The following is a 25,724-nucleotide window of genomic DNA, read 5'->3' as shown; positions in this document are numbered from 1 at the left end:
TAAAAACTGTTTCGCCACAGTTCTAAAAACCGCTTTGATTTCGAGTAGTTAACACATGGTTCTGTTATCAAAGCGGTAGTATTAACTTTTATTATAACTTTTGTTAAACTTACGCCAAATTGGCGCCAGGCGGTGAAATTTATTTTTAACTCAAAATCCTGGAGAAATTACACTAATTATGGAATCTAAATGGGACCCGATGGAAAAATGGGAACACGAACGGGAGATTTTTGAACAGAAGAAAAATCGGATTAAAATTTGCAGTAAAGTGTATATTATTTGTGGGTTAATTGTTCTTATATTTGCAGCTGCTTTAATTGCGTTGGCTAAAACGACTGAAAACTGTTACGGAGATATCGAAAACAACGGTAAGTTATGCAGGAACTGATTTTTTATTGATTGAAACCATTATAACTGAAAAACTAAACGTAAATTATTTCACATCTTAGATTATCACAACTTAAGCTACCAAAGACAAAATAAAATAAAATTTTATGCTACAAGCGTTGGCGATTTTGGTTGATCCAAAACTTTATGGTCTCAAATAACAGATGAACTGACAAAAATAATTCATTTCCAAAGACATTTTGTTAAGACCATTATTCTCCTAATCAAAATATGAAAAAAAATCTGGAACCTGGGTAGTAATTGTTCCGACCCTCTTGAGGGGGGAGGAACTATATACTCAAATGGGTTTTTTTGTTCCGTGAATTTTTGCCGCTCGATATGTTCATCGTTGTGAGTTGAGACTGGTATCATTAGAAAGCTCGTCCAGCGTAGAATATGGAATTAAAAAGATTTTTTTAATTTTCGTTTTCTACAGGGAGTTATCGAGGTTTGAACTTCTTAGAAAAGAAGAGTGAATTCACGTTGTTTTTATTCACATTTTCCGGAATTTTTGCCTAAATTTTCGTCAATTTTGCTAAAATTTGTTATAATTTTTAAGAATAGTATCGTTGATTTTATTTTTGAAGACAAACATTGTTGATTGTTTTGATTTAATTTTTCTGGTCAAAAAATCTGGATAAACATTTCAAAATTTAGCCTTTTTCATCAAAAACAGCACGAAACAGCAGCAAGAATGAGCTACTTTAGTCAATTTGACTAAATTTGCCGACAGTACACCCCCAACCAACACTCATAAAATCTTTGTAGACTCATAGGGGGGCTATTTCTACTTCAGAGTCCGCTGAGAGTGCACTGTAGTTAAAACTTTGCCGTTTTTTGCTAACTTTACTAGTTGATTATCAAAAATGCAGAATTTATTTTGAGTTTTCAACTAACAAATTATCTATATCCACAACATTCGAAAAATCAGTTGTTCCTAACGGACAATAGGTATTAGCAGGGCTAGTTTTGGGCCATTCTTGGACTGTTACAATCCAAAAAAAATCGGATTGTAATCAGTCGGTCTTTTTTTTTTAAAAAAAAAGACTTTTTTTCAATAATAAAGAACAGAACATATCAAATCAAAGCTCAGGAGTGATAGGTCCAACCAATTCGCTTGCTAAGCAGCTCCAAGCTAATGCATTTAGCTTTTTTATTGAAAGTTTATGGTCGTTTCTTTTTTTAAAAATAATTGACTTTTCAATAAATAATGGCTTAATTAACTTTTCCTCTACTTTTTTCTTAATTTGTTCAACTTCCAGCTTAGTGTCAGCAAAGAAAGACTGCTTCTTCTTTCTACTGATTTAACATTTTTTCTCGGTTGCAGTTTTAAGCCTGAAGTTATTGTTTTCTGGCTTTGATACTACAAGATTTCAGATTTTTGTTTGTTTTGATATTTGCCAGTTTTTCACGTTTTCTAATTTTGTCACATTATCACATTATCCACAGTTCTCATGTCACCTTTTTAGCATTCAGAATAAAGCACAATTGAACAAATTGAAATCTTGAAAGATATACATCATCTTTTTAACGGCCTCGACGCCTCCTTGAAGAAATCAATTGAATTTTTCAAATTTTGTCTCTAACTGTCTTTTATACTTTTGTCGTTTCGGTCGTAAGAAATTGCCTGTATAGTGATAGCTTTCATTGGCTTTTCATGGAAGAATAGAAGAACTGATATTGTGAAATTAGTAGATAGCTGATGGCTTTCATGACTTTGAAAACAATCGTTTTCCAAAATTTAAAAAACAAACATTTTAACTTCGCAATTTTGTTTTTTTTATGTTTCTTTTTGTTACCTAATCTCGTTAGTTAATTACAGTACAAATATGACATTATGGGTCAAGGGAAAAAAGGGATTGGTGTCCCAAAATCTTTCTTTTAAAGAATTTGTTATGACCTTACTGGCTTCGACACCGGTTTTTCATAAAAAAAGTAAATTAATTTGATTTTTGTCATATTTGACGTTCTTTTTGTAGATGCAAGAAATGTTCTGGATAATAACAGGTCTCGAGGGCTTCTTTTTCTTGAATGAATGACCCTATTTAAATAGCTCTTTTTGTAATTAATGCCTTTCATGACATTGAATGTAATTTTGTTTCGAAAAAAAAATTAAAAGTATTACATACTTTAGCACTTCGCTTTTTTGTCTACTTGTTACCTAGTCTTACTAATGAATGGCCCCGTACTACATTATAGTTGTCTGAAGAAGAAGCAATCAAATATATTTTGAGTGCCAAAATTTGGCTTGACGGTTTTGACAGCGTTTTCTGTCAAGTTTCAATTGAAGTTTTGTTTGTTCTTTGTTGTTCTTTTTAGCCGCTTTAAAAAATGAATAAGGACAGGTCCTAATGCCCTTCTATAGAAGCAGTGGTAATCGTAAATTTGTGGTAATATTAATTGATTCCTAATGGTATTGATTACTTTGAAGTTAACTGTTTCAAAAAATAAGTTAATTTTTTTTACTTTACTGTTTTTGTTCTTTTTTTGTATTATTGTTACCAATCCTTTTTATGGACTGGTCGCATATGTTTTCTGGTAATCTATAAGTTTTTTTGTTTAGTTTTAGGTTTATCTGACGGTATGTTGACTTTGTTATTAAATTTAGTTTTTAAGAGGGACATAAATTTTTTGATGTAATTAATGTTTGTTGTTGTTGTTTGATTTTGCTGTTCGTCTTGACTCGCTTTCTTAATATCGACATATTACAGCAATCTAATGCATCAATTTTTACTCCACAGAGTTATTTGCTTTGGAGGCTATCTTATCGTTCATACAGAATTTTTTGAAAAAGACTTGGGCTTTTTTGGGATTCGCAAAAAATAATTTTTGGGTTTTTCTATCTGTTCCTCATTTGGTAGACAATTATGCCACAATTGTGGATGGGCGGGGTCGGAACCTTATGTGCCATCGCACATTACCGAGCCGCCTTGTTGATTTCATATTTAAAGTCACCTGAAATTGATGCACCTTCAAATGATTCAAATGTTGTCATAGTTCTTTTGTATTACCGGCTATCTCCTTGCAATTTATCCAACACACTAAGGGTGGTAAACTGACAGTGGTGATATCACAGAGGGAAAGTAGACTAACCGAACGAATTAAACGAACCAACAAAACGACCATAACTTATAGTCATCGTTGCCATAAATGTTTCTAGCATTTTTGCGAAAAAAATGTTATAATTTCAAATTTTTGATTAAAAGCCATTCTCAGAAAATCCACAAAAAGCTGCTTTCAGAGTTCCTGCTATATTCTTTATTTTAAAAAATTTTGCAAAAAAATAACCGAGATATTTTTGAATAAAACTTTTGGATTTTGTTCAAATTGGATAAAATTGGTGTATACATCGCATAACAAATGATGTTCAATGCGAGACACCCACGTACGCTAACCCATTGTAACAAAACATGATGATTCTTCCAATAAAAAACATCTCGTGACAATAATCTTGAATCTTACGCGTGATCAATATCATAATAAACTGAAAATCTTGCAGTCTATTTTATGATCATGAGCTGCTATCAAGATATAACAGTTAACGATTTCTTGACAGCACTTGTCAACTTCATAGTTTTTGAATTCAAAAAGGCCAATATATTAACAAATTGAAAGTTACGTTATAATTAAAATTCATTAGTAGTTTATGAGTGGTTATACGTAACGAGAACTCAAAAAATGACAGAGGCGAGGGTCTAAGTTTTTCTTTCGACCAATTTTTCCGCACAGAGCAAAAATTGCGATTCATGGAGAACATGTGAAGGCCTTTCTATTAATCATGGCAACGTTTTGAACAGAATCGCTTATGTTTAAATACTTTTTTAATGAACTCCACCGAGAACAGCCTACAACTAATTCTCCCCTATTAATAGTTTCTCAGGTCTTTAACTGAAAAACAAAGCCTCTAGAGTTTACAAAAATATTTGATGTCAAGATGACACAATTGAGCACTCTTAACTATTTGCTTTTGACGTTAATAGTTAAAAAATAGCGATAACTCAGCAGGAATCATCAGTTTTTTTAATTTTTTTTTGTTTTCTTACTTTGCAACAACATCATAATAGGAACGTGGTGCTAAACTCAGTTATCCCAAACATGAAAACTCTAATGGCGGGCTATTAAAAAATATAAAACAATGGAATTGTCAAATCATTTTTTTGAAAAGACTAAACAAAAACACGCTTTTATATGTAACAATTGGTAAAAATTTTTGAGCCGGGTGGACGTTCTTGAAGGTAACACAGCTCTATCTTAAAAATTACGGGAAAAGTCATTTCAAGTGATTTAAATTGAGTAACAAAGTTAATTAACTGTTTCAAAACTTGGTTCTGAGATGTTCGATTTATTCGATTTTCCAGTAAAAAGTCGGTCTTGAACAAAAAAAGCTTGGGTATGTTCGGTTTTGTGGAATGATAAGTTTGATTTTTTGGAGTAAGTAAATTTTGGTATAAAAAGGTTTCAAACGTAAAAAAAATTGAAAAAATTGTGCATATATTTTGTTTTTTAGAATCATTATGTTCAGATTCAAAAAAAAGAAACGTTGGATATCTGTCTAAAATGGGTTTCTTAGATTTGGTATACTTTGTTGGAAAGTGAAGAATTGTTAGTATTATCTCTTTTAAAAATTGAGCTTTCTCTTACTAATTTTGTCAAATGTTGTGATAGGTTCCTGGTCCCAGAAGTTTCATACGTACGTCTTGGAGGATATTGCTTCAAAAATTGCAAATTGATTGACTTTCTTCTATAACTCAACAATAAAACTATGTGAACAAATACAATAGTTTCCTTAGTTATTCAAGTTAAAAGTTTAAGACTGATGAACAATAACATTGGATTCAGTTCATTAAATCGGTTTTACTGTGTCTTGATGACCATGAAAAATCAACGACAATAATCATCTTATCATGATTTTCGAAAAAACCTGCAGTTTGAAACCGAACATACCTACAAATTCTTCTGTTTGAAACTGAAAACACATAGTCTAGGAAACCAAACATACCGATGAATTTTGTTTAACAATGACGATGATTTCCGGGCTGTTTTGAACGTCACTTGATTTTACAGTTACCACAACTACGTTCACAGTTGTAAGTGGGTTTTTTTGACATTTTGAACGATTTATAATGGTTTCAGAGACTTTTTGAATGAAAATTTATCATAAACTATTGTTCAAATTTGTTTTTTAAAGAAAAACAAAAAGGATATGCTAAAGTTAACGTCTCGAGAATAACAATGTTATTCTACTTTTGTGTCCCTTGTTATCGCGAACCTCCCCATGTCTGGATGATCTGCAATTTTTGTCAAGATCGGTCTCACATTCGGACCTTTGAAAGACTTTTTTACCTATTACTCGCAAATCTTTTGACGAGACAAAGTCTAGGTAATAGTTGACTTGAGACTGAATGGATCTCCTCATCAGAAAATATAGTGGGAATTTGGCATTTTTAAACGTGATTTCGGTTCTTGTCATATATCATGAAGATCAGAACCAAGAAATTAGGCTAAATTTTTGACACAACATAACTTTCTTTCTGATGTTGGTGACGAGTTTTTTATTGAATAATGGCTAATAAATTGAACCGAATCGCTGCTTCAAATTTGTTCAAACCACAATTTCATCATTGTAAATAAACCAGAAAGTTGAGCGATTAGTTCAACCTTCCCACCATCAGTGACAACCGTAAACCAACTCCTTTATCTTCTCTGTAGATACCAATGACATTTTCTCAGTTTAGGAGAACAATGTGTTAAGTGCAAAAGACTGCACTAAGATTTGCCATATACGGCAAGGGGAAAAACTTGTTCATACTTAAGGTGTTTATCAACCATTATCATTTATCTATATCTAGACGGCTCTGTAAATTTTGGCTTGGGTCACAAATGTATCCCCAGTAGTTTGGCGGCGGACCAAAAAATGGAGCTGTAAGACTAAGTGTGGACCTGAAAGTTCACATTAACGGCAAAGTTATGGATGAAGATTATCCAATCCCAAAGATGGAGATCATGTTCCATTATCTTCATGGCGCCTCTTACTTTGTCAAAATTGAATTTTCAGAAGCATATTATTAAATAGAATTGGACGAGGAAGCAAACGAAATGTGTACAAGCAGTTTATCAAAAGGATTGTTCAAAATGTACAAGCTTCCTGAAGTCTTGAAGATTTTTCATCGACCTTCCCGAATTGCATAGAGTCAAGTGTGTCGAGTGTACTGGCATATGAAACAAAAAAGGAGCGGAGCAATACAAGCAACGAATGCTTGCGGTCAAAAGTTGACTACGTGAGAAGAACTCTATCATCAACAAAAAGAAAAAACCCCCAAACCAGAGTCAATCGTTAGTTTTCTTGATTACTCACTTTCAAAGAAAGGAAAAGCACCCAATTCTAAACATGGGGCAATAATCAGAAATAAAAAATCACCATTAAATATGAAAGAAATAGAGTCTTATGTCGGCTTAGCGCAATTTTTTGGACGACTGATACCAGTTTTGCAACAAAACGTTTACCTTTGAACGCAATTCGAAAGACGACTTCAGAAGGGAGAAAGAGGTACAGAGCGCTTGCGAAAACATAAAAAACGTTATGTCCTAATCCATTTGTTGAGCCTTAGAGGTTGAGGAGAGAAGCAAACTTGACCAAAGACGCCTCAGAAAAGGCAGTAGGCGGAGTCCTATCACAGGAAGAAATCCTTTAATATAGGGTCTCAAGGAAGTTTTCACAAGCAGAACAAAATTACTCCGACAAATTACTTCACATGGAGTAATTCCATTCGGCTTGTGACAAACTCTTATGACCAATTAGAGTAATTCAAACGACGGTGCTCGTTAGTGGCAACCAAATTGCACGGCTGGAACCTGATGACAGAAGGACTGAATCTACTGATCAGCAATCTACTGAATAACAATCTAAGAGCAGTAGGGACATTACAGACGTTGCATCACCCAACTCTACTAAAGAAAAATCACTAACTGAATGAGAACAACCCTATGCGGCCACGAGAACCACGAGAAAGAAAAAACAGCCAGAAATATTTGGAGAAGATATCCCTACAAACTGGTTTAAGCAGGGAGGAAGGATGTGATATATCGCGAAGATAAAAACTTAGAGCTTAAGTTAAAACTTCGAAATAAACAAAAATTTATTACCTGATGTTGGTGAAGTAATTTCATTGAATAATGCTAATAAATTGATTCAAATCTTGGCTGCAATTTTTTTCATACAACAAGTTTATCAGTGTAAATAAACCATAAATATGAGCGATTAGTTCAACCTTCCCACCATAAACCAACTCGTTTATCTTCTCTGTAGATACCAATGACAAGTTCTCAGTTTAGGAAAACAATGTGTTAAGTGCAAAAAACTGCACTAATACTTGCCATATACGGCATAATGAAAAACTTGTTCATCCTTAAGGGGTAAATTAACCATTATCAATTTATCTATATATAGACGGTTCTTTAAATTTCCCTGCTGATAGCGACTATAAATACCTGTGAATTTTTGTACTTTTGTGCCATTGTAATTTCGATTACTAAAATAATAAAACTCTTGTTACTCGTGCTCGAGACCACGGCAGTTCTCACGTGCATCATCAATTGGAGTTTTCTGATTAAAATGTTCACACTGCCCTGTCTTTGACCTCTGATCAGACTCTTCTCAATTATGATACAGCGAGTTTCTTGATTCAACTTCTCATCAGGCTCCACCATAGCCGCTTCGGTGTTGAATAGACCTTCCTGCTTCCTTAACTTTTCCAAACACTGTATTTTGGTTCGAGTACCGATATGATTAAAGACTAAATTCTGGGCTAAAGTCTTAAAGGAGCTACTGATCGCATGTTATGATAAGATCCTTGTGTTGATTTCCCTTGATTTAGAGACCCAAGTTTTAACCAAGCACAAAAATTGCCCTCATTTTTTAGGATTCAGATGCGCAGGTAAGATCTCCACGAGCACCAAAGCCCCAAAAGTGACTTGTGATGACCCTCATAACTTCAACTGCCATTACATGACCGCTGCAGAAGACTTCCACGTGCATGTTCTCCTCAAATTCACTCTCTGTGGGCGTTATTTCAACTTTGTACAATCGGTGAGATTTTTGTATTAACAGTTGATGGTTGAACTAAAAACTTTTAAATTATTTTTATGAGTCGGGGGGGGGGGGGGGAGGGATCTCCCTCGCCCATGTCCCAGACTGGATTCATTTTTAAAAGTGTTTGGATTGAGTGCTCAAAATTGGAGAACTTTTTGTTGCAGAACCTTGCAATATTTTGCTCTAATTTCTTGCGACCAGTAACTGTGTTGTGAATATTATGAGCCAATTCTATTAACGTTGTCAGATTTCTACTTCTGCATATATCTGATCTCAATTCCACATAATTACGCAAGAAAGCCCAAAAAATTGATACTTTCATTGAATCCTAATTTTTTTATTTAATATTTATCGACTGATTGACGTTAAATACAACCATTTCTTGTTACAGCGAAATTTTATCGCCCGTTTTTATGATAAAAGAATTTATACGATTCTGCAATAATCAACTGAAATTTGTTGATTAGGGTTGTTGAATGGGTGCTTAAGCCTACTCCATAAATTAGAGTAACGAAAGCAAAATCTCTCAGAAACGAAAGTTCTTCTGATCACGAGGGCAGGGTTAGCTTCCCGGATTTTGGTTGCGGTGCGTCTCAGCGCTGTACCATTGACTTTCTATAGTAACCATTACAGTTCCAGACAAATAGAAGTATAAAAACTTTTGTCAGTTTGCCCATACTCCATTCAGAAACATCTGAGCAGGATCCCAGGCTGAATATCTATTCGGGCCCACTCTACCTCATCATCGCCGCCTCAATTACATTATTTCCCAACAATGTACAGAATGTTTCAAATTTCTCTCATAATCAGACTCTTTATACAAAGAACATAGAAAATTATGAAAATTTCGAATACATCGATCACATGTACGAGTATTATAAAAAAGCGATACCCTCAAAAGCTATTCTAGCTCCAACTATACCATATATTGGTGCAATTACATCTTTGGGGTGCAAGCGGTAGAGGTTGGCGGAGATTGATGGATGTAGAAGGGGGATGGAGTGGAGGTAAAAGGAGCGGGTGTAGTGGAGGTAGAGTAGAGTAGAGTAGAGTAGAAAATTTTGATTGTTCCTAGAATAGAGTGAAGCGCGGGTAACTATGCCCCAAAAAACAAATCGGTTTAATTGCCTCTAACACCAATGGCAGACGGCATTTTGCGATGCGGAGTCAGTGGTCATCCGGCAATTTGGTAAGCACAGTTACAAAACATACCGTCTGAAAAACATGAGCACTATAAACAAAAGTGAATAGGGCGCGAAAAGCAGATTATACATAGTAAAATGGGACCCTATTAGAGCAATGCTCCGCACAAAAAACATGCTGTTTTAAGTATTTTTAGCGCTGTATTTCAATGCGTGCTGGATCCGGGTTGCAAAATATTACAAGGGTATGAAAAAAGTGTATCAATACTTTCTGGGTGAATTATTGAGTTTTCTTGTCACTTCATTTTTCCTGGAGCCGCTCACACAATCAGTTATTCTTTACTGCAAAAAAATGTTCATCGTCAAGGAGGCGCAAAGTCTTGAGCTTGATAAACCGCAGAAAAAAAGAAAGGACTAGAAATGTTGAAAGCGCTGTTGCGCAATTTAAAAGACTAGAGAACATCAAATAGCACAATAGGTTTTTTCCCCATTTTGTTGAAAATAGTAATTTTGCAGCTACGGCAACTCAATACGTTTTAGAGCTGAAAAAATTTAGCATCAATATAACATTTTATTATCAAATTAACATCTCTCCCAAAATGTGCAGGGCTCATTATTTTATTTCTAATTGTATCGGCCGTTAATCCTTTGCAATATGTTTCATAGAAGTTAGCGATAGTGATTCCATTGCTTATTCGACCTGAACTGATTAAAAGAATAACAATCATCAGTTGTGAGCCAAGATTTTATAAATTTACCTCAACTTAAATTTACAAAATTTTTTTATTTATCACCAATCTGTTTTAATAATGAAATTCAGAAGCAGGCTCGGTAATGTACGTTTGGACATAATGTTCCGACCCCGCTTATCCACAAAAATCTCACATTTTGATTAAAAATAGTTGGTCTATGAATTTACAAAATGCTTACAGCTCATGTAATTTAGTTAGTGGGCCGATTAGACGTGCCATAATTAACACAACGAGATAAGACAAACAAAAACAATGAAATAGCAACAAACCTTTACATCCATAACTCAATGTCCATTTTTCAAAAAAAAATACATTATAACAAAGCCAAAGTAGCGTCGAATAAATTCTAAACTAAACAAACTAGTTTGTTGTTTTGTGCTTTACTAAGAAAACATGGGACAACTTTATGATGAGACTCAGTGATAAATGGACAAAAGTGATCAGAAACTGCAAAAATAAAAGTAATACGTTTATGTTTTTTTTTGAAAACAAATAATTTCAAATAATGAAAACCATTAAGTATCAATAGAAATTATAGACATTGAAAAAAGAATTTAAACTCATTCATACTTCTATATGAAGACATTGAAACTTGTTTTTATCAAGAATAAGTTGTACTTCTACAAAATTAAAGACAAATTCATTTGAGAAATACAAAAAATCGTTGAAAAAATAAAATATTTCGCAAAATCTAAGATATAAGCAATTGCGTGTGCCAGGAACACCAAGAATGAGATATATGACCACTGATGAATGAGACTAGGTATCAAGTAGTAAACACAATAACAAAAAGGAGAAAATAAAAACTAGATTTTTTCGGAAACATTTATTGTCAAAGTCATAAAACATTAGCATTGAAATGAAATATTGAGATATTTAAATATGTTTCCCCAATTTTCAAAAAATTATTGAGATCCTGCATTATTCAGAATGTGTTATACGTCTACAAAAAAAATGATAAAAAGACAAAAATCTAATTTGAATTTTTTTTGAGAAAAAATCGGTATCGGATCAATTAAAGAAATAAACAACGCGCTAAAAACATTCAATATGTTAGATTGTGTTTTTGTGAACACCAGTATTTTGATTGGCAACCTTTGAATAAGGAGACCAGGTTCCAAGTAGACCAGAAAAACGCAAATATAAAAAATACGTCCATAAAATTTTTAAAACATTTGATTTAAACGTCAAGGAAAATTTCAGCTGTCAACTAAAAGTAGTAAATAAGTTCTTTTGTTCAGCTATGGGAGCCATTATGACCTGTAGTTTGTCGCCGTTTATCTTAAGACAAGGAAAAGAACGGCAAATAAATAAAAACCAAAAAGTTCAATGGAGTTCTGCTAGAAGAAGGTGCCGAAGCAAAGTAAACCATAATCACTTATCTGGAAAAAGGATGTCTTCAATTATTCTCCATATTAAAAACCAATTTTACTCCATCTGACCAGTCAAAAATGTGACAAGAAGAAAAAAATGACATCACGGTAAAAATATCAAAAAATTGAAAATTTGTAGTATGCAAGCTGACAAGCCATTCTTCAAAACGTTAAAACTTTAAAAATGGCTCCATTAGGAAAACAATGCGATCGCTTTTTATTGGCCATATGCTATAACTTGAACAAAAAAGGGAAAAACAGTCGCAAAGATCAGTAATCCAATATTTGTTTATAAAAGATGTAATTTTTAAAGTCAAAATTACCCTCAGCTTTCGATTAAAAAACCCAGATAGTTTTACTTGAAACTCTCTAGTCAGCCAATTTAACCTGTCATTGAAACACATTGAATTGTTTTTTTTCTGTAATTAGCGTGCAAGAAAGCCGGAACGGCGGAAATGATTTGAAATAAATATCGACTAATTACAATCCGAATACTTTTGGACTTTCAAGGTACAGCATTTGCACCAAAACTAGCCTTGTAATTGCAGTATTGTCGTTAGGAACATTTAGTTGTTCCGAATAATGTGGATACGGATAATTTGACTAATAGGTCAATACATCAAAAATTAAATGACGTCATTTTATAATTATCGAGTTTAATTATCAAAAATCGGGCATTGGTTTTTCAAAAGCACTCTTAAAAGTTGCAAAAATTGAATTTGCCTCCTTTAATGTAGAATACGTCAGCAGTTTTTAGATGTAGCAATCCACAAAATTTTTTACAAAGTGGACTAAAAAGCTTAGTTCCTGCAATTTTTGATGAAAAACGGCAAAATTTGACCAAAGTTGAATCAAACAGTTCAACAACACTTCAGTTCAAGAAATCAGTCAATTTTTCACGTAACTTTAAACCTCAATAAATCATTGGAAAAAACAAAATCGAAAATCCTGTTAATTACATATTCCACGCTTGATGAGCTCTCTAATGATACTACTAGCAACCCACTACGAAGTGTATATATCGATCGGCCAAAATTGACGGAACAAATAAGCCTTTTGAGTGAATAGTTCCTCAGCAACTGAAGTGGGTCGGAACAAATAATCACGTTAATTAGCTCGGGACAGAGCTTTTGCGAAACTGGACAACGCGATTTCGAGGCTAAACTGTAATTTTTTTTACTGATCCACAATTTTGAGGTATTTTGCTCCAAATTTTCGACTGGAGATTGTCTCAGAGCTTTTACTTTCTTTGCATATTAATGTCGAAAACTTTTTATGTGCAAAAATGTTCATAGCTATTATTCCTTTTCGTGTTTGTCGTTTTTATATTCGAGCACTCGGGGTTTTTTTAAAAATGAAAGTTGAGGTGCCATGACAACAAATTGAAGTTAGATATAAAATATCGGAGGGAATTTTTTAGTTTTCGAGAGCTTTTTGATAATATGAGTCAAAATTTTGCAAAAAGTGCATCAATTTCTTTATTTTTTAAGATACGCTTTTCTAGATTTTTTTCGAAATTTGATAAGTATACATTGAAATATATCTATCTTGACAATAACCAAAAATTATTCGAAATTTCAAACTTAAAACTATAATACTTTTTTGTTGTAATTATTGAAATATTCTTGGGAACTTTGGTTTGTATTTCAATAGCATTTGCGTTATTGCTGGTTTTCCGACGGAAGTTTTCTTGTTTTCTTGTAATTTTAGGTTCAGATGTATGATGCTGACTCATTCCTCCATTTCAAAGATGATCGACTGATGAACTGCCGGAAAACAGATGGAAACATTTGCTCACTCTCTTGAGCTCACTTTTCGAACTATAGTCAATTTGTTTCGAACCAATTATAGTTTTGTCATCAATTGTACCAAATGGAACCAATAAACATGTTATGGATAGGACCAAGTCATTTAAAATTATTACATTCGGACAAATTTTGGATTTTTCAATTGAGTTGAAATCACTATTTCATTGAGAGATTTTCAAGTTACATTGGCATCTAATTTTTTATAGCGACCTTTTCAGGTCTCTCTTGGACAGTATTGAAATTGAGGCCTATAAATAAAAACCAGATTTGAATTTTATTTAACCGTAAATTTTAATGTATTCGCAGTTGGCTCAATTAAAATTATCCGTGTCTACATGCAAATATTCTCTGAATGTAAGCTGCTTTCAACAAAAAGGTTACCATAAAAGGAGAGTGAGCAAACGGGAACAATTTAGAGCCTTTTCTGATGAATTGTCACCACAGGGGTGAAGGTCTTATCGAGGGTTTCAACGAGGCAGATGAACCCGATCTCTACTTCATCATTGACATCAACTGCACAGAAATCAGACAGGATTGCTAGTAAGTCAAAACCTTATGGTAATTAACAATTAAATCAACTATGACTAAATATGGGCTGACAGGATAGGGGAACAGTTTTGGGCCTCTCGCGGTACAATAGGAAAACCCGTAGAAGAGCATGATCAGTCCCCCCCCCCCGAAGCATAGTTTCATGAGTGAATCTAGAGGACAAAGGATTAGATTCAGAATGGCACTACACCCAAGACACGAGTAGACAAAGAAAAACTAGAAAAAAGTCAATTGAGTGACAGGCAAAGTCTTAAGATTTATTGCCAGCAAAAAAAAAAACTATTTAAAAATTTTAACGAAAACAACTATTGCGATTGAATATTTGTTTCTTACCTTTTTGATTCGTTAACAGACCCCCTTATTACTGGTTTTAATAGAAAACTCAGTGTTTTGAAAGCCACTAATTCATTTTCAGGTGGTTACCGTTTTCACACTGTGACAAAAATTTTGATAAACCATCTGTTTTTGGAGTTTTTTATCAACAGGAACTTGGTTTCAGCCATCAAAATCTTAGTCTTAGTTCGCAACGTTAACGATTAATCTAATCAAAATAGCGGATAGCATGAAGACGATCAGTATGGCCGTCAAAAGCAGTAATTAGGGAATTTAATTAGACAAGTGACAAGGAGGCTCGTCAATGTGCGTTTGCACATGATGTTCCTACCCGAGCTCATCTACATTTTTGACTTATTTGTCAATCAAATAAAGAGCTAACAAAAATAGATGTTTGAATTTAAAAAAATCTTACAAAACCTAACTACTAATTGAATTACACAATGCAATGCCCCATTACAGCGCTCACGAGATCTGCCATTGAAAAGACTACAAGAAAAAACAGCAAACAACAAAATAAGCGAAAACAGAAACTTCACGTTAGAGACCCAATATCTAAATTTAAAAGCACCTAGTACCAACGTCAAAATGCAATCAGATAAAACCTTAACGACACAAATTTAGTTTTTCCTAACTATACAGCAGATTGATATTTTCTGTAATGAGACTAGGTAACGATTCGACAGAGAGAAGAAAAATGAGGCTAAAGTCAAAAATTAATCAACATTTTCTAAACCAAATCATTTCAAAAGTCTAAAAAATCTTTAGCTTATAACGAAATAATTCTTGATAAATTTACTAAAAAGTAATTATGAAACAATGTGACCTGTCTGGTTAGACCAAGTCATAGAAACGGACAAAAGACGATTTTGTCCGTTCATAGCATAGGAACGGACAAAATCTCAAATAATTACGAACAATTTTTAAAAACACAAATTATTGCAGCCATTAAAATCATTAGCAACCATATGAACAATATGCATATTTATTTCATTTTTTGTTAATTCTAATTCAGATAAAATAATACTGAAAAAAAATAAGATAATTGGGGCCACTTTTTGTACCAAGATCATTTGGTAAAATCATTGGGATCTGTTTTTACCTGAATGTGCTGAAAGAAGAAAAAAAGAAACACAAATACACCACTAACAAAATTTGCTTGAAAACGCATACTGTCCACCAAACATCAGTTACAACATGATATCAGAAATTATAATAACTTTTGAAATTCAAGGAATTGGATGGGACCTCTCAATGTCGAAAAAAATTGCAAGTTGACGAAAAGGAGAACAAAGACTGAAAAGTTTGAAAAATCTTTGAAAATGTATAATAACTTGATTTTTAAGACTAATAACTACAAACTGACGGCTTCGGGTAACATCCATTTAATGGACACATTCAAGTTTATGAGACTGGTCTACATTTTACGGCTACCTAAAGAATAAAAAAATGGAAAAGCAAATTCAAAACAATTAAGCAAGAGAAGTGTCAAATCTTTTGAGAAAGAATTTTTCAGTGTAAACTTTTCCATTTTGAATTAATTTTTTAAGAGCGAGGGAATTGTTACTGTTTCTACAAAATAACTTGAAAAAAAATAAACTTAAACAAATTTATTAAAACTACAAAGTTTTTTTTTTAGAAAATCACTACTATCGAAGCCATTAATTCCAATAGCTTGTCATGGAAATGAATAAACACGCTAATATTTTCCTTGATGGGAAAACAACTATATCTGTTATTCATAGATCATCTGTAACTAATCATAATAAGTTTTATGGCAATGAAAAAAAAGCATTTTTCATGTTTTATGGCAGAAAATTTCGAGAAAACCCATGAAATCAACGTCATAAAATTCAATAGCTTTGAACAGTAGCCATTAAACACGCTAAATTAGGCCGAAATGTGACAAAAAGAATAATGCTCACTCAAAAGTCATCAATAAGACACTATAACATGTCGTTGACTATAAACACATCAACAAAAAAGGCAAATTACAAAAATTCAGTGGAAAATTGCTGGTTTTAATAGAAAACTCAGTGTTTTGAAAGCCACTGATTCATTTTCAGGTGGTTACCGTTTTCACACTGTGACAATAATTTTGATAAACCATCTGTTTTTGGAGTTTTTTATCATCAGGAACTTGGTTTCAGCCATCAAAATCTTAGTCTTAGTTCGCAACGTTAACGATTAATCTAATCAAAATAGCGGATAGCATGAAGACGATCACTATGGCCGTCAAAAGCAGTAATTAGAGAATTCAATTAGACAACTAACAAGGAGGTTCGTCAATGTGCGTTTGCACATGATGTTCCTATCCGAGCTCATCTACATTTTTGACTTAATTGTCAATCAAATAAAGAGCTAACAAATATAGATGTTTGAATTTTAAAAAAAAACTTACAAAACCTAACTACTAATTGAATTACACAATGCAATGCCCCATTACAGCGCTCACGAGATCTGCCATTGAAAAGACTACGAGAAAAAACAGCAAACAACAAAATAAGCGAAAACAAAAACTTCACGTTAGAGACCCAATATCTAAATTTAAAAGCACCTAGTACCAACGTCAAAATGCAATCAGATAAAACCTTAACGACACAAATTTAGTTTTCCTAACTATACAGCAGATTGATATTTTCTGTAATGAGTCTAGGTAACGATTTGACAGAGAGAAGAAAAAATGAGGCTAAAATCAAAAATTAATCAACATTTTCTAAACCAAATCATTTCAAAAGTCTAAAAAATCTTTAGCTTATAACAAAATAATTCATGATAAATTTACTAAAAAGTAATTATGAAACAATGTGACCTGTCTGGTTAGACCAAGTCATAGAAACGGACAAAAGACGATTTTGTCCGTTCATAGGAACGGACAAAATCTCAAATAATTACGAACAATTTTTAAAAACACAAATTATTGCAGCCATTAAAATCATTAGCAACCATATGAACAGTATGTATATTTATTTAAATTTTTATTAATTCTAATTCAGATAAAATATTACTGAAAAAAATAAGATAATTGGGGCCACTTTTTGTACCGAGATCATTTGGTAAAATCATTGGGATCTGTTTTTACCTGAATGTGCTGAAAGAAGAGAAAAGGAAACACAAATACACCACTAACAAAATTTGCTTGAAAACGCATACTGTCCACCAAACATCAGTTACAACATGATATCAGAAATTATAATAATTTTTGAAATTCAAGGAATTGGATGGGACCTCTCAATGTCGAAAAAAATTGCAAGTTGACGAAAAGGACAACAAAGACTGAAAAGTTTGAAAAATTTTTGAAAATGTATAATAACTTGAACTTTAAGACTAATCACTACAAACTGACGGCTTCGGGTAACATCATTCTTTTAATGGACACATACAAGTTTATGAGACTGGTCTACATTTTACGGCTACCTAAAGAATAAAAAAATGGAAAAACAAATTCAAAACAATTAAGCAAGAGAAGTGTCAAATCTTTTGAGAAAGAATTTTTCAGTGTAAATTTTTCCATTTTGAATTAATTTTTTAAGAGCGAGGGGATTGTTATTGTTTCTACAAAATAACTTGAAAAACAATAAACTTAAACAAATTTATTAAAACTACAAAGTTTTTTTTTTAGAAAATCACTACTATCGAAGCCTTTAATTCCAATAGCTTGTCATGGAAATGAATAAAAACGCTAAATTTTTCCTTGATGGGAAAACAACTATATCTGTTATTCATAGATCATATGTAACTAACCATAATAAGTTTTATGGCAATGAAAAAAAAAGCATTTTTCATGTTTTATGGCAGAAAATTTCGAGAAAACCCATGAAATCAACGTCATAAAATTCAATAGCTTTCAACAGTAGCCATTAAACACGCTAAATTAGGCCGACATGTGACAAAAAGAATTATGCTCATTCAAAAGTCATCAATAAAACACTATAACATGTCGTTGACTATGAACACATCAACAAAAAAGGCAAATTACAAAAACTCAGTGGAAAATTGCTAGAAGAAATGGTCGAAGGCATTTAAACCACAAGCTTTTCTCTGAAAAATTTTTCGACGATCCATTGAACGTCTTCTTTAAGTCAATGGGAACTTGGGAATTATCAATGTTAGGATAATGTATTAAGATTTTCATAAGGAACAAAAAAATGAGAAAAAAAAACACAAAAATTAAAAAAAATTATGAAAATTTTGCATCGAAGTCAAAAAACCAATAGTTAGAAAACATAACCGCCAATTAGATAGATTTTTTTAAGTTAGAAAGGACAAGGGTTGACTTACAGTTCACGGGAAAAGGTTTAAGATTGATTAATGTTCAAATAAACTTTTCAAAAAAACATTTTTAAAGACTTCACAGCCATCAAAATCAAAAGCTTTCAACGGAAGTCGTTAAATACGCTTTTTATGCAACAAGTACATTAAATTGAGTACAATAAGATCAGTGAGTACAATGATATTCTTCATGCATAGGTAATGAATAAGATATCACAATATGTCTTACAATTATGAAAAAAAAACAACAAATACAGGCATAAACAAAAATTTCTCGCAGAAAAGTGCAATAAGAAAGTGTCGAATTAATTCAAACCATATCTCTGAAAACTTTACCTATGATACATTGAACCTCACGGGAGCAATCAATAGTAGGATAACAGGAAAAGATTTCAAAATGAACCAATAATACGAAATGTCCAAAAAATATGAAACCTTGTGGCATTGAAGTCATATAACCAATATTTAGAAGATAAAACTGCTAACGAGATCAATTTGGTTGCAGTAGAAAGGATTGGGATTATGTTACTATTGAGACTGATTTACAGTTCACAAAAATAAGTTTATGATCAGTTAATTTTAAAAAAGATTTTCAAAATTTTATTTTCAAAGTCTTAACGGCCATTAGCTGTCCACTCAAGGCAGTAAACAGGTTCAATTAAGGCTCATTACAAAAGATATTGCACTTTTCTTCAAAGAGTTTATGCCGTAGGATTCCAAACATTTATTAAAATCTCAAAAAGACAATCAAAATTTCATTTAAAATAACGAAAACTGAGATACGAATCAAAAAAATGAGCGATCCCTTGGAAACGAATTTTTTGTTCATTCGGCTTCATTTGATTGTAAATAAGGTTTGTCATTCACTGAACCTCGATATGAAAAGTGACTAGTCTCTAGGTGACTTGAAAAAACAAAAAATACGCAAAATTTTCTGAAAAAAAGATTTCTCAAATAGAATTCGAAATTTTCTTATTGTTAACTTCCCTATAAGACAAGAACTAGTCGTTTTATTGCCTTTCGTCTATTAGGAACAGAAAATTGATTTACTTTAATGCGTGAATTGTAATTTTGAATTGAAACTTTTATAGAAATTCTACAAAAATTAAGGTAAACTGAACAAAAGTGAACCGAATATCCCGTGTTCACATGAAACTTTAAACCTCGATAACTCCTCGAAAAAAACGAAATTCAAAGACATCTTTTAATTTCGAATTCTAACCTGGATGAGCTTTTTAATGATACTCTTCACATTTCTCTACGATGAATATATCGATCGGCCAAAATTGTCTGAACAAAAAAAAACCCATTTGAGTTTATGGTTCCTCCCCCCACAAGTGGGGTCGGAACAAAAAGTATTTTCTAAAGAGCTATTTTTCAATAATATTTAGAACTCTTTTTTTCTTCTCACAATTAAGAGCAATCAATTTTCCAATCAGTGCTATCTTTAAACAAATAGAAGAGTATTAACGAAATATGTTTAAATTTTACAACTTTTTAAAGCTTCTCATGTAATCTTTGAACTTCCTTGTTTGATTTTTTTAATCACGTCAAAATAATAACTGAAGTGATTGAATTTTGGTCTTTAAAATTTTATTCGAGCGTTATGACTGCGTTTTGGCGTTCGAATTGTTTTGTTCACATGCGACTTGTTAAATCAAAGTAATTATGCTAGAAAAGTACAAACGTTATTTTGTTGTTACTTAGAGCTCATTTATAATACAGCTAACATATGCCGATATCCCAAAATGACCTCCTGCTTAACAAAGAATTTCGGGATTGTGTCCAAGTTTAACAGCACAAGAATACAAGTGCTGCCACAAAGTAGTATTAAGACCAAGATAGAAAAAATGTCATTTATGTTGTTGAGAACTTTTGTAGAGAATAGAAAATCAGATCGTAACATAAAACCTTTTTTTTCCTAAGAGGAGTAACCTATGGTATAATCTATATAAACTCATCAAATGTAAATTGGTTTTTGTGAATTTTTTATGGCTTTTTTCTTTCAATTTAGCATACGATGAAGAATGAACGCATTCATATGCAATTACCATTACCTATCGATGGAATTATTTTGGTCATCAACCCTGGAAATTGTTTTGCGCTGCCACCCAAATTCATTATCAATGATTTTCGTATCGGTTCTTCAGCGTAATTCCAGAAACAATTGTAAATTCATTGATAAATCAGCGAATTTTCCTACAACTTAAAGTCTGTTCGTGTATAATTACGCTATAGGAGTGAAATCATATAGTTGATTCTAGATAGTTTCATAGAACCCCAAAATTTTACAAATGGTGGAAAAGTGTAACTTTAGAGAAGAGATTCTAAATGCTAACAAGGCGGCTCGGTAATGTGCGATGGCAAATAAGGTTCCGACCCCGCCCATCCACAATTTTTGCATAATTGTCCACCAAACTAGGAACAGATAAAAAAATCCAAAAATTATTTTTTGGGAATCTCAAAAAAGCCCAAGTTTTTTTCAAAAAATTGTGTATGAACGATAACACAGCCTCCAAAAGAAATAACTCATGGAGTAAAATGGAGTAAAAATTTAAGCATTAGATTGCTGTGATATGCCGATATTAAGAAAGCGAGTCAAGACGAATAGCAAAATCAAACAAAAACAACAACAAACTTTAATTACATCAAAAACTTTATGTCCGTTTTAAAAAACAAAATTTAATAACAATGTCAACAGACCGTCAGATAAACCAAAAACTAAACAAAATAACTTATAAATCACAAGAATAGATATGGACCAGTAAATAAAAAGGTTTGGTAACAATTAGACAAAAAAGAACAAAAACAGTTAAGTTAAAATATTCGCATATCTTTTTTCAAAACGATTAACTTCAAAGTAATGGAAACCATTAGAAATCAAGTAAAATATCCCAAAGGTTTACGACTACCACTGCTTCTATAGAAAGGAGTTAGGACCTGTCCTTATGAATTTTTTTGAGCTGCTGAAAAGAACAACAAAAAACAACAAACAAAAATTCAATTGAAACTTGCCAGAAAACGCTGTCAATACCGTCACGCCATATTTTGGCCCTCAAAATATATTCGACTGCAGCTTCTTCAAACACCAATAATGAAGTATGTGGCCATTTATTAGTGAGACTAGGTAACAAGTAGACAAAAAGGAGAGAAAAGGGCAAAAGTATGTAATAATTTTGATTTTTTTTCCGAAACAAAATTCTATCCAATGTCAAGAAAGAGATTAATTTAAAAACGAAAAATTTAAATAGGCTCTTTTATTCATCCAAAGGACAATTTTGAGACCTGCAATTATCCAGAATATGTCTTGCGTCTACTTAAAGAACGTCAAATCAAAAATCAAATTATTTCAAAAATCAAATTATTTCCTTTTTAGAATAACATTAATCAAATTATAGAATAACAATCAAGTTATAGAATAACAAAAATCAAATTATTTCCTTTTTTGTGAAAAACCGGTGTCGAAGTCAGTAAGGTCATAACGCTTTCTTTGAAAAAATAGATTTTTGGACGTCAATCTTTTTTGATACCTTCCCTTATCACTCAGATTGTCATATCTGACCTTTAATTAACGAGATTAGGTAACAAAAAGAAAAATAAAAAGAACAAATTTGCAAAATAAAAAGAACAAGTTAAAAAGTTTTTTTTAGGTTTGTAAAACGATTGTTTTGAAAGTCATGAAAGCCAGCAGCTATCTACTTAAATCAGAATATTGGTCATCTATTCTGCCATGAAAAGGCAACGAAACCGGGTCATTGTACTGGAATTTTCAAACGACTAAAAAGACAAAGTAAAAAGGACAGTTAAAGACAAAGTTTAAAAAATTCAAATAATTTCTTCGATAAGGTAGTGTCGAAGCCGTTAAAATGATAATCTATATCTTCTATAATTTATAATCTAAATGATAATCTATAATCTAAATGATAATCTATATAACTGGCAAAAATCTATAAACAAATAACCTAAAATCTAGTAGTATCAAAGCCAGAAAACAATAACTTCAGGCTTAAAACCGCAACCGAGACTAAACTTTAAATCACTAGAATGAAGAAGCAATCTTTCTTTGCTGACACTAGGCTACAAGTTGATAAAATTAAAAAAAAATAATGGAAAAGTTCATTGAGCCATTATTTATTTAAAACTCAACTATTTTTAAAAGTCGAAACGATCATAAACCTTCAAGTAAAAAACTGAATGCATTTGCTTGGACCTGCTTAGGAGACTGATTGGACCTATCACTCCTGAGCTTTGATTTGATATGTTCTGTTCTTTATTATTTAAAAAAGGTGTTTTTTCGAAAAAAGACCGACTGATTACAATCCGAATTCTTTTTGGATTGTAACAGTCCAAGATTGGCCAAAAACTAGCCCTGCTAATGCTTATTGTCCGTTTAGGAACAATTGATTTTTCGAATGTTGTTGATATAGATAATTTGTTAGCTGAAGACTCAGAAATGAATTCTGCATTATTGATAATCAATGAGTAAAGTTAGCAAAAAGCGGCAAAGTTTTAATTACAGAGAACTCTCAGCGGAAGTTGAAGTAGGAATAGCCCCCTTAGAGTCTAAAATGATTGTACTAGTGTTGTTTGGAGTGTACTGCCGGCAAATTTAATCACTGGACTAAAGTTGTTTATTTCGTGCTGTTTTTGATGAAAAAGGCTGAACTTTGAAATATTTATCCAGAGTTTTATCAACAAAGCTTGTTTGTCTGTAAAAATAAAATCAACGACACTATTCGTAAAAATTTTAACAAATTTTAGCAAAATTGATCGGCGAAAATTGACTGAACAAAAAAAAAACCCATTTGAGTATATAGTTCCTCCCCCCTCAAGAGGGGTCGGAACAAAAATTACGCGTGTGATGCAGCTTTTACAAACAGCAAATTTTCAATATATTCAATGAATATAATAGGAGAAGTTTATATAATTTTCATAAAACTTGATAGTCGCCAGCGGTAGATTTCGGTATGAAATACACAATACAATGTGAAAATTGGGAGAGCTATCAAGGAGTAGGAAAAAATTTTTGAAAAAATTAAAATGGTGCGTCGCTTCTTTAGATGAAGCCCAAGAAAAATCCTAGTGTTATCAAGAACAAACCCTACGAATTATCATCTCTAATAGTTTTCCATGCCCTCAGTAAAATGCGTCGGAGCACATTATGATACATCGATTGGCTTCTCTGAAACTGCTGTGATCCATTGATTAGCTTCTCCGAGACCACAACCCACGTACTACCTGAAACAAAAAAATGACCGTGAATTAACGCAAAAATTAGTCCGAATGGGTTCAAAATTTTGATTTTTACTGCATATTTCACATGAGTTGGCGCTGATTGCATTGAATATATTAAACTCTGATTAATTATTTTTTCATCAATTTCTTACGCAGTATGCCGCAAACAATTTTATTGTTTCTGTATCACCTTAATACGCCTAAACTCTAGCGTTTCTTGATTCATATACCACTGACGTCTCCACTCAGGTGCGACGGGAGCCTTGAATTCTTTCTTACAAATAGCTTTCATCCTGTCAATTATTGCGTTTCTCCAATGTTGTCAGCGTATTTCCTACATAATTTCAGCGCATTCAGCGCTTTTCTTAGAACAAAATGGGCTGAAACGGCGCTGAGATCTCAACCCGGGTAAGACTTATCCTGATAGATTCAAGATTTTGAGGTGAGCTAAGCAATGATCTTACATTATGTTTCAAAATGGGGTAGAATGGCCGCACGTTTTTATATATTTTTTGCCAATTTGATAATGTAAGGATTCGCTAAGAAAGTGTTCGAATTGAAAAGGTTATTCCAAGGAGAGGCAAAAACCAGATATCTGATAAACAGTTTCCGCCTTGATTTTGGATGTTTATCATGCAAAACTCTTCAGGTAGTTTATCATGCAGAAACCTGTTGGATGTTTGTCATGCAAAATGAAAACAGTTTTCTCTTTAAAAATTATTTTATGTCAAGAGCTGGGCATTTTGCATAACTTTTTAGTTCGTTTAGAGCTGAACGTTTAGCATAACTAGGGTCGGACACTTGACTCGCAAAATTCTCTCAATTTTTACGTACTTTTGCAAGATGCTGGAAACGTTGAAGCGGAAACGATACTAGAAACTTTTAAGAGACAGCTAAGAAACAATAAAGAATATTGAAAACAATCTGATGTGTTTACAAGGTATTTTTTCCATTAAACCTATTTAATCGCAAAAATAAAGTACTAATTAAATTTTATAATAAAATATATTACACGTTAATATTCAGACAATATTCCGTTTTCCAATGTTCACAGAATATACAATTTTTAACGCACGATGCGTCCTCGTACGTTCATCTTCGTTCTGGACACACTTGATTTCGTCTGGAACCTCAAATTGGGCATTTTTTCAGTTTCACCTTGAACACAAAACCCTTGGGCATTCTTACTCCCAATATGAGGAACAAAAAATGCCACCTGGAGGGCCCTCTATACACCTTCTGGCACGTGCCAGAGTTCTACTCGCCCGAAGTCGGATCTGTAGGATTCCCGGAAACTTCCCAGCTTTACAACTGGCTTGTCTGGAAATGCACTGCGACAGTCGATTTAGGCATTTTCTTCAACCAAACTTGCGATTTAAACGCCTTGCCTGATAATTTGAACCGAAATTTGAATGATGCCTCTAAACAAAAATTTGATGCTTTGCTTGTTGCTGTTTTTATACTTATAATTATCATGTGCTTCGTGTAGACTAGATTTAACTTGATCGATTCTGTTTAGAAAAACTGCACAAAACTCAATATTTGCAGCGTTTGTAAAATTTATTTTATTTTTCCAAACAAGATCAACTATGTACGTTGAAAATCTATTGTACAATTTTTAAAAATTGACAAAATTGAAAGAAATTTTGTTGAGATTACTCAAAAATGAAGAGTTAACGCTGCTCAACCGGTTTGAAAGCTCCAAGACAGCTCTGAAGCTTGATAAAAATTCCTTCGGCACCCTGAAACGAATTCATCGGTTTACCTTAGGACAACTAGAAGCT

The 25,724-nt window shown here is 32.7% G+C and overlaps 2 protein-coding genes across 2 annotated transcripts in view; one reads left to right on the top strand and one right to left on the bottom strand.

Moving 5' to 3' along the window:
- The window catches only part of LOC142350280 (uncharacterized), a 123,079-nt gene extending 99,242 nt beyond the window's left edge, over window positions 1-23,837 (bottom strand). The window contains exon 1 of the mRNA XM_075402062.1: window positions 23,806-23,837. Coding sequence (XP_075258177.1) covers window positions 23,806-23,820 — 15 coding nt within the window. The 5' untranslated portion in view covers window positions 23,821-23,837. The remainder of the gene's footprint in view (window positions 1-23,805) is intronic.
- LOC142350282 (uncharacterized) lies at window positions 64-25,547 on the top strand. Its single transcript, XM_075402067.1, has 5 exons — window positions 64-368; window positions 8,307-8,473; window positions 13,454-13,526; window positions 13,968-14,091; window positions 25,093-25,547. Exons 1-5 carry the CDS (start codon window positions 179-181, stop codon window positions 25,427-25,429), a joined length of 891 nt encoding a protein of 296 aa, XP_075258182.1. The 5' UTR covers window positions 64-178; the 3' UTR covers window positions 25,430-25,547.
- Window positions 25,548-25,724: the final 177 nt, after the last annotated feature.

This window comes from Convolutriloba macropyga, chromosome 12 (genome assembly GCF_964194025.1).
Source record: "Convolutriloba macropyga chromosome 12, txConMacr16.3, whole genome shotgun sequence".
Taxonomy (NCBI): Eukaryota; Metazoa; Xenacoelomorpha; order Acoela; family Convolutidae; genus Convolutriloba; species Convolutriloba macropyga.
This window is presented reverse-complemented; position numbering and strand designations above follow the sequence as displayed.

Excerpts from the sequence above, each read along its gene's own strand:
- LOC142350282 (XM_075402067.1), top strand. The coding sequence starts at position 179 with ATGGAATCTAAATGGGACCCGATGGAAAAATGGGAACACGAACGGGAG. Across the intron at positions 13,527-13,967 it reads GAACTGCCGGAAAACAGATG|AGCCTTTTCTGATGAATTGT; the intron begins GAAACATTTGCT and ends GGAACAATTTAG. Across the intron at positions 14,092-25,092 it reads GAAATCAGACAGGATTGCTA|TTTCACCTTGAACACAAAAC; the intron begins GTAAGTCAAAAC and ends GCATTTTTTCAG.